General features: G+C 24.9%; 1 protein-coding gene across 1 annotated transcript; it reads left to right on the top strand.

The window, feature by feature from the left end:
* The first annotated feature begins 4036 nt into the window (after positions 1-4036).
* Positions 4037-7426, top strand: LOC127243713 (probable phytol kinase 1, chloroplastic). The gene is made up of 6 exons (XM_051263865.1): positions 4037-4359; positions 5670-5737; positions 5829-5960; positions 6055-6170; positions 6257-6371; positions 7141-7426. The coding sequence occupies exons 1-6, from the start codon at positions 4078-4080 to the stop codon at positions 7325-7327; spliced, it is 900 nt and encodes a 299-aa protein (XP_051119822.1). The 5' UTR covers positions 4037-4077; the 3' UTR covers positions 7328-7426.
* The last annotated feature ends 3059 nt before the right edge of the window (positions 7427-10485 follow it).

Here is a 10485-nt window from a genome sequence, read left to right as displayed (position 1 = left end):
CATGTAGGTTGAAATGTCATTGTTGGCACTGATATAAACTAGTCACGTAACAATTTTAGCTTTAAAAGTTGGCATGATTTAATTTTGTATGCTATTTATATAAATATATTTGTGCATTTATTTTAAAAATTAGATTAATGTCATATTGGTGTTAAGAATTATCACGTGGCTAGTTTGTATTAGCTTCGATAGTGACGTATCAGGACATGTAGGGTGTGTTTGCTTGTGGGTTTTAGGTTTTGTGTATGAATTTTTGAAGAGTTAAAAAGTTGAATTTGAATGATTGATTGATTGATGTGATATAATTAGAGATTGATATAATGTTTTGAATGTAAAATAAATTAGTAGTATAATATATAAAAATAATAATTATTTGATGTGATATTTTTTAAAGGAAAAATGAACTTGAATAGTAAAAACCTGTCGTGAAAACCACAAAAAATACAATCATAATATTTTGTTATCAATAGATTTTCTCGGCAATTACGATTAGATATGGAATTATTTTTATATAATTTCTTCTTTTTTTTTTTAATCGGATATAAGTTCAATTACCATGATTAGGGTTTGTTTAATTGTGGTTGGAAATTGATTTAAAATTTTGTTTGATTTTTGTTTAAACAGTATTCTGATATAATGTTATATAAGAAGAAATAATATTTTTTTATTAAAAATTGTGTAAAATAAATAGTGTAGATTTTAATTTGAAATGACAAAAGATCACACCCCAAAATGCTTATTTTGTGTTTTGGTTTGAAGAATTTTTTTTATGTCAGAAAATTGATTAAATAATATAAAAATAATAAATGTGTAGTATAATAATTTTTTTTATTAAAACTCATTGAAAACTTTTTGTTAAAAGACAAATCATATATTCCCTCCATAAAAATGCATTGAAAATTTTTTGTTAAAAAACAAATTATATCCATTTGCTTTTTTACGTAGTTTTAAAAATATTAGTATTATATTGGGATGTAGTAGGAATAAAGTAGAAATGATTAAAATAACCTTAATATAAAATGTAATGACATTTGTGTAAAAGTAGATAGTACAGTTAAAAAAAAAATATTTTGTTATGGAACGAAGAGAGTATCTATTACCGGATATATATTTGCCTTCAACTTCTATTTTTATATCTATTTATATCTTCTAATCATCTAAAAAAATTAAGGGTGTGATTGGTTACTTCTATTTGTATACTATATACATATACTCCTCCAAAATAATTGTTAAAGAGTTAGTTTTTATTTTTTTATTCTTGTTGTCTCAAAATAATTGTTCTCTTTTTTATTTAGTAATAGTGATTTTTATTTTATACTAAAATTATTTTTATTTTTTTCAAACTATTTTAATTATTATTTTAACTTATTTTTTTTATTTTATTTTTTTAAAATAAGAGCATTTTAATCTTTTATATTTTATTTTGTATCATTTTTAATTAAATATTATTATTTTTTAATTTTTGTGTAACTCTCTAGGATGGAGAGAGTATTATATTTTTTTAATATAATTAATAATATTAATAATTTAAAAATAAATTTAATATATATGATTAAAAATAAAATTATGTATTTAAATATTTTAAAATTTATATCGCAATACAAAATATATTGAAGAAAATAATTTTTTTATAATACAAGGAAATAAATGGAGTTTTAAATATAAAAAAATAATTTTTTTTAGGAGCTAAGATAAAAATAAAGGGGTTTTAAGTGAGTTCTATGTTATATATATATATGATATTATATGTTATGTAATGAATTAAGTTGATTTATTTTTGTGAAGTATGTTTATATATAGGTGTGTTTGTTTGAGGGATTGGATTTAATATACACTATTCATTCAATTTTTTTCCCTAAAAAACGTCAAATCAAACATCTATTTTTTATTTTTTATATTATACTAAAAATCAATTTTACATTCAAAACATCACATCAACACTTATTTATATCACATTGTACAACTATTTAAATTCAAAATTTTTACTATTCAAATCTCAACTCAAAATCCAAACCCTCAAACAAACACACCCTAATGAATTTATCTAAAATAGAAATATGTCAATTGTTATTGGATAAACAAAAATAAAATATGTATCAATTGTTATAGGACAATATAATTTTCATTTATAGCAAATAATTTTTACATAAATTTTAATTTATATATTCAACATTACATTTATTTATAAATTAAGGGAAAAAAGTAAAAATAATTCAATTAGTGTCTTATAATACGCTAATGCAATAACATTTGTACAAAAAATTATATAAATATAAAATTATTTTTAATGTTAAAAATAATGATGCCAAATATAAAGAGAAAGATTAGTGGTGGACGGAGATAATATAATACAAATAATTACAGGTTAAAATTAATATAATTAATTAAAATTAAAAATATAATTATAGTAAAATTTAAAATATGATTAAAATATAAAATTATTTTTTTAAGAAATAACAAATTGTATGAGACTGAAAAAATAATACTCCCTCCGTCCGGCTCTAAGGGTCTCATTTACCTTTTATGTCATTATATTTAACAATAAAAATATCTTTATATTTGTATAATTTTTGCACAAATTTAATGAATAGGATTTTTAAAGCCAACCGAATGTAGTACTAACTTTTTATGAATATATAAAATATACTCCATCCATCTCATGTAATATGAGCACGTTAACGTAGACACGATAATTTAGGTAAAATATAATTACTAAGTAATTACGAAATGTATTTGAAAAAAATAATTATTATACAGTAAAAGTAATTATAAATTAAAATTAAGATAATTAAATAGTTTAATTAAAATTTAAAAGTGAATAAAATGTACAATTATATTTTATAAAAATAAAAGTACAAATTATGTAAGAATGACAAAAATATAAAATAAAGACATATGAAAAGAGTATATTGTATATATTATGTTATTATATATTTATATTATATCTTTTAATAATATTTATTAAAAATAATCTTACATGTGAAACCTATATTGTTATCAACATATATATATATATATAGAAGTAATTGTTAAAATACTTATAAAGTTGCTTTAAAGTTTCAATATTTTGATCCAATCAATTACTTTTATTTTTAAATCCAATTCAGGTATTCTTCAAATTGTTTAAATGTATTTTAATATACTTAAAAAACAAAAAACCTAATATTTTGTCTGTTCCATTTTAATTTTTTTTTGTTTTGTTAATTTCATTTCAATTCCATATATTTTCTATTTTTGATAAATTACTAAATTTAAATATGATTAACATATATAAATTAATTTAATTAAATTTATAACATACATGTAAGACTAGTTCACTTATTTTTTCAATAAACAAATATTATTATATATATTTAAAATTGTACATATTTTTATAAATTTAGTTTATTATAATTATAAATAAATAAAAAAATATTTGTATTATTTAAAATTTTATTTTCTAAAATATAATTTATATATTACAGATATAATATTTAAACTATTTAAACAATATTTTAAATTTATTTTAATTATATATACTAATTCTTATTTTAAAACTCTAACAATATTACTCACAAAAAAAATAATAAAATAGTACCTTTGTTAATATAAAATATTTAAAACATAATAAAAATAATATTTCAATAATTTTTTACACTTAATTCAAAATAATTTTTTTAATAATATATAGAAGATTAATTAATAAAAAAATATTGATAATATGTTTATTTTGTGAAATAATTTAATATTTTTTTTTTATGTGAGTTATAAAAATTATATAAATATATAATACATTATTTTTTAAAAAAATATATATGTATAAAACATCTCCTAATCCGTTATACATTTCATATTCTACTTCTTTATTTGAAAATTAATTATATTTTAAATTTATTAAATTAACTATTTGTCTCAATTATAATTATTTTTATTAATACTATATTTTTTAAAAATAATTTGATGCGATATACAGGACGGTGGATGGATGAAATAGTATTAAATATATTATTATTATTATTTTTTTCAGAAATAGGAAAATTTCCAAAATTGTGATAAAATGAATTGTCATATCACTCAGAGACAATCCTCCCTTCGGCTATGGCGTGCCCGACCTTATCACCGCCGCAACTCCTCCGCCACCCGGCGGCGCCTTCCTCCTCCTTCTCCACAAAATTTCCTGTTCTTTTTCCCTCCGCTCTCCCTCCGCTCATTCTGGTGGAGCCTCGGAGACTCCGCCACTGCTGCGGCGCCGTCTCTCTCGCCGGAGTTGATAGCGCGGCTGTTATACAGGACGCCGGCGCCACCGTGTTAGTCGTAGGAGGCGCTTATGCTCTCGTCTCCACTTTCGATGGCCTCACTCGCCGCCGCATCATCGAGCAGGTTAGCGATTCGATTGCTCTGCCATCCGCCGCCTGATTTGATTGTTTTCATGCATGTTTGCGTTGAGCGAGTTTTCCGATGTGCGGATTTTTTCCTGCGTTCTCTATGTGATAAATTGAGTTTTTCCTGAGCTTTAAGTATCCATTACTGTGGTTGGGGAATTGGATCTGATCTGATAAACTGACAGCGATGAAGATAAGGCTATTTTGATGCTTTTGTACTGCAATTGATTGATTGTTTGGGCATAGAAGTGAAAATTCAGTTCACTACGGATTTGATTTTGGACGCAAATAGGTAAACGGAATGTCTTCTGCAACACTGCTTCTCTTCACATGATGAAATCATTTAGGAATTCCAAAATTAGCATCCTGAATTTTTTAATCTGCAGCACTGTTATCTGCACATGATGAAATGACTGAGGAATTCCCAAATTAGCAGTAACTCTGTCGAAATTTTCACTTGCAACTTCAACATAAATGAGTTCCAAAACTAGCAGTAAATTACAATAATTTCACCTGCACCACTGCTTCTTTTCACATGATTAGATTTCATTTCCATTGTTCCCTCTTTGTTCTTTACAGTTCATCAATAGGGTAGATACATTTACATTTAATATAGAGGTAAAGATAACAGAACTTTATATGCATCTGTAAGAGTCAGTCCTACTCTACATTGGGGATGATGTTCTGAAATTTTTTTTACTGTAATACAAATTTTATTGGAAGGTTGTTTGAGTTTCATTAGATTCCCTTTCTTTCAAAAGAATTTTGTAGTGGATTAAAAAATAGCATTACATGTAAGTGAATTTGTGTAGATCTTGACTTTAATCTGATCGAAAGTGAAGTTTAGGATAGTATTTGGGTAAACCAAAGTAAGAACGATAAATTGGTAATCGGGTAGGACGACGTAGATGGTAAATGGAAATGGGCTATTTAGGCGGTTCAATACTAAATGAAAAGTTAAGACTATTTAGGATGGGACGGTGAAAGTATCCCTTTAGAACGGCTACCGATTAAGCTAAGAAAGAATCACGAGCAGATCGAGACTTGGAAAAGATACTTGCTTATTATATCACACGAAACTATCCCACAAAAACATGCTTATTACAACATTGAAACTTTTGTCGTTATTAATTATTTGGATGGAAATGTGATAATATGGTGCTTGACTGCTTGTTGTGCAATGAAAAATCTTTCAAACAAACCAAGAATGGTGTGATTGATGCCATGTCTGTGAGATAGCAAGTTTTTCTTTTAAATTTTTTTTTTTTTTTATTACTAAATTAAATCTTTCCTCGACTGTGGCGACAGAACCTGAGCAGGAAACTAGTTCACATATTGTCGGGTTTGCTCTTCTTGGCGTCGTGGCCAATCTTTAGGTATGATCTGCTTTTATGTTTAAACATTTTTTATTCGCATTTTGCATTAACGTAACTCGGGGCTATACAACTGATTTTGATCTTAGATCAGCACATCTAGAGGGGCGCGTTACTTCGCATCACTCGTTCCTTCCTTGAACTTCTTAAGGCTTGTGATAAATGGTCTTTCCTTAACCAAAGACGAAGGGCTCATAAAATCCGTTAGTCGGGAGGGAAAGCCCGAGTAATTCCCAAGTATCATTGTGAATCATCTTTCAAATTTCTTGTTATCGATAATTGAAGATTTTAAAATAAGTTTTGTCACATTTTTCTTTTAGGGAATTGCTTCGCGGCCCACTTTATTATGTTCTTGTGTTGATTTTATCCGCAATATTGTTTTGGCGCGACTCCCCCGTCGGAATGATTTCACTCGCAATGATGTGTGCTGGTGATGGTAATGTTTTCGAATTTATTCGTTTCTAAGTGGTTTCTTATGTTCCGTAAATAATCCATTTATTGATCGAGCTTATTCAATCGTAGGTATTGCCGATATCATGGGACGAAGATTTGGCGATCTGAAAATTCCTTACAATCCGCAAAAGAGCTTGGTCGGGAGCATGTCCATGTTTCTTTTTGGCTTCTTGGTTTCCATCGGGTATGTCTACTTGCAAAAACTTTCATCGCAAATTCGGTTGCTTTGAATATGATCTTTAGTTAGTTTCTACTCCCTCCGTTTGCTTTAAAATTTTGGACATAAATTTTAACGATTGTGTAACTTTTACTATCCGCTGTGTAAAAATAAGTTCATTTAGTTTGGTATGAATTTTAACGTTGCTGCCTTTTATAGTAAAAAAAAATTAGAATGTTTTATAATTAAAAAAAAAAAAGAGAATTCTTTTTATTACTGCACATAAAAGAAAAATGAACATATATTTTGATGAAAAATGAGTATATTACTTCTTTTGTCGCATAAAAAATATGATCATTTTTTTGTCTTTAATTTAAAAATATATTATCATTATATATTTTAAGTGAAAAATTATATTTTCTCCATTCAGTGTTAATATATACATTTTTCTATTTTTGTATGTCCTGCGTTAATATATACATTTTTTTAGTATTTATTTTACTTTCAAATGTAAGATTGTCTTTATATCATTTTTAATTATTTAATACAATTAAAATATTATTATCTTTTACATTCTGCATATGCACTTTGATGTGAGATGAAAAGAGTGTTAGTTTTTGTGTATAATATTTTTTTACTATGAAATATCTAGAAAAAAATAATAACAAAAAATATACATTTAGAGTAGAATTTGTGCCCAAAAGTATAAGCACAACGGACCGAGGAAGTATAAAATAACACAAATTTTATGGAGTTAATTTATGCGTAACTATTTTTTGATTCCTTGTGACTATAGCATGCTCTACTATTTTGAGATGCTCGGGTACGTTCACCTCGAGTGGTTCAAGACGATTGCAAGGGTTGCGATCGTCTCGTTGGTCGCAACCATGGTCGAGTCGCTCCCGATCACTGGAGTCGTTGACGACAACATCTCTGTCCCATTGGCCACCATGGTATGTGCATCGATTCTTTTTCATGACTAAAGCTTTTTATTTGGGGTGTGTTTTTCCGAAACTCGGAAAAGTTTATCTCATAAAACAAGGCTAAATGATATATATACCCCAAGGGTGTGCTCTTTTTTACTTGGGCTCCGTTTACACAAATACTTTTATTAGAATTTTTTATACTATTTATTTATAATAATTTTTTTTTTAAAAAAATACCATAATATTAAGATACTCTATACATATATATTTATTTCAAATTAAAATATATTATTTATTTGATATAGTTTTTAATTAAAATATATTATTTAAAAGATTTTTATAAAATATCACATTAAAATTGTATCAGTTGAAATTTTGTATTCCCCGTGCAGGTGGTATAAAGTATAAATATTTTTATTTTGGGATGTCCAATTACAAATAAACATTTCATTAAACTACTCAAAAAAAAAAAAAAAAGGGACAAAAATGTTATTTTACTATTATTAACTAGTATTAAATATTATAGAGTAAATGAATTAATAAATTTAAAATTACGAACAAGTATGACCGAAGTAGTTCAAAAGTTAGTTCATAACCAATTCATCGATCAATTTGGCCCCATTAACGAAATTAGTAGTATTGTTATGTAATAAAACTTTCCGCTCAGAAGTTACAATCAAACTAAAATTATGAATAAAACCTTCCAATTTTGCATTCTTGTTATATATGTATTTAAATAATTATTTCACAATTTTTAATTTATATTAATTTTTGGTGCTTGAAAGTAAGTTTCGAATGTATTATATCAACACATGTGATAATATTTTTGAATAAAATCAGATTATTTTTAACTCCAATTAAATGATTAGAATGATAAATAATGCCACATTTGGTTTTGAAGAAAAAAAATTCTTCATATATATTTATCAAACAAAATTAATATATTACATATATTCATTATTTTTATATTATCAACATAATTATTTAGAATTTTATTTTGATTTTGAAGAAAAAAAAAATTAGATGAATTATAAAAAAATTGAATAAATAATATAAAAATAATAAGTATATGTAATATATTACTATTATTTTTGAGAAAATGTTTTGTATAATTAAGAAAAAGAACACATCCTTAGTTTGCCACATAAAAAAAATAAAAAAAAAAAATATACCTTCAAACTATTTAACAAAACAAAAACACCTTGTACGGGAATAAATGACGGATCTGTGACCGTGATGTAATGGATTCAAAAATCCCGATGCCTTCAGATCACGTGTTAAATATTGTTAGCCTATTGTGACTTGTTTTGTCGGATCTAATTTTTCAAAAAAATATTTTTATTTTTTTTACAAAATATAATATCATACATTATTTTAATACTAAACTAAAATCAGAATTTTCTAAACCATATCAAAAGAAACAAATCGGGGGAGAGGGAACAAATTCGTATCATATACTTATTTTTATAAAGAAATTTTCTTATTTTTTCGATGAAAATATGTTACTTTATTTTTATAAAATAAGAAAATTACTTCAATCAATTTATAATTATTCAAAATACTTTTATATTTTTAATAATTAATTACAAAAATAACAATAAATCATGAATACTAAAAGCACAAATTTATATCCAATTTTTTAAAGAATGACCTGATAGTAAGGACGAGACTTGTGACTGTGAGATAATGAGTTCAAATTTACTTTCAATTCGGTTGTCCGATTCGATTTTTTTGAATCCACTTAAACTTGAGGAGTAGTCACCCCGGATCCGGTTCAGTTTGGATTCGGTCTCAGATTCAAGACCCTTTTACATTTATATTTATATCCAAATTAAGATTAAATATCATTTTCACCAATATTTGTAAAATCTCAGTAATTAAATTGTATTGACGATTGCTTCCAATTTAAATATATATAAAAAAATATCTAATTAATAATAAAAATATAACGCTAAAGAGATAAAATAAATAAAAATTAAAACTCAAAACCATCAAATTACAAAATAAATATTCTTCTTTTTTTAAAAAAGAAAACGGTCCGATTTATTATTTTCAAGCAATACAAAAATAAAAATATGCAATATGTATTTTTTATTCCTTTATTTATTATTTTTATTTTTAAATATATTTGAAAAATACAACATTGAAATATACTTCCTCCATCCCTTTTGAAGGGAGCCCTAACTAGATTAAGAAATAATATTATTTTATTAATTAGTAAAAATGTATAAGAGATTTTGATATTTTTGCCATTTTGACATTTTGTATAAAATAATTATATGGGTAATGATATATTTGTAATATAAGTAAAATGTAAGAATATTTAGATATTAATGTATTATTATTTTTTCTATGATATTTTGAATTAGTACGGAAAAAATATATTTTTAATAGTATTATTTTAAAATTTTAAAAATTAACTCACTTATATCATACTCTAGTTCCACCTCTGATTAACTGTTATGAATTTGTTATATTTCCCATAGAAAAGGGACATGCATAATTCATGTTGCTTAATCTTAAGATCCATTTATTTTTTACATATTTTATTTTCTGCTCGAATTATATTATTTATTTATTTGATCTGAAATTGATTTAAAATTTTATTAGTGTTCTCGCTCAAAATATTTTTCGTTGATTTATTTGAGCGAGGGAATCGAAATTTGCACTACAATATATATATATATATATATATATACACTAAACTTGAGTAAAATAGAAAGGTTACCATCAAGCTATAACTTAAAATTTGTGTTATTATTTTAACTTAAAATTTATGTTATTATTTTGTTAGTTAATATATATAAATATATATTAAATTTTAAAAATTAGTTATAAAAAATCGTGCCGGGCTAGACACCGTCCAAATTTTATGGGCCCAAGCACGGCCGGTTTACTTGGCATGCGGAGTCGGATATGATCCAAAAAATTTTGAACTTATTTTTTAAGGCTGATCACAAATTTTTCATGTTGAATTTGAATCAAATTTTCGGAGTCGTGTTTATTTTTGTCTATCCCTAATAATATACTTCTTTCATTCCATAACAAGTAACCTAAAGTCTTTTTCATTTTATGTGACTCTTTTTTATATTTGGTAAAACTTATTAAATTAAACGTATTTAATAAATACTCTATAAATTGACTTAATTAATTTAATACTTTCTACGTGTCTGCTACACTGTAGACACGGTATTTTTATGAGGGGTGTAATTAGT

Source organism: Andrographis paniculata, unplaced genomic scaffold (assembly GCF_009805555.1).
Source record: "Andrographis paniculata isolate CXL003 unplaced genomic scaffold, ASM980555v1 Contig98END, whole genome shotgun sequence".
Lineage (NCBI taxonomy): Eukaryota > Viridiplantae > Streptophyta > Magnoliopsida > Lamiales > Acanthaceae > Andrographis > Andrographis paniculata.
This window is presented reverse-complemented; position numbering and strand designations above follow the sequence as displayed.

Excerpts from the sequence above, each read along its gene's own strand:
- LOC127243713 (XM_051263865.1), top strand. The coding sequence starts at position 4,078 with ATGGCGTGCCCGACCTTATCACCGCCGCAACTCCTCCGCCACCCGGCG. Across the intron at positions 5,961-6,054 it reads AGTCGGGAGGGAAAGCCCGA|GGAATTGCTTCGCGGCCCAC; the intron begins GTAATTCCCAAG and ends TTTTTCTTTTAG. Across the intron at positions 6,171-6,256 it reads AATGATGTGTGCTGGTGATG|GTATTGCCGATATCATGGGA; the intron begins GTAATGTTTTCG and ends ATTCAATCGTAG.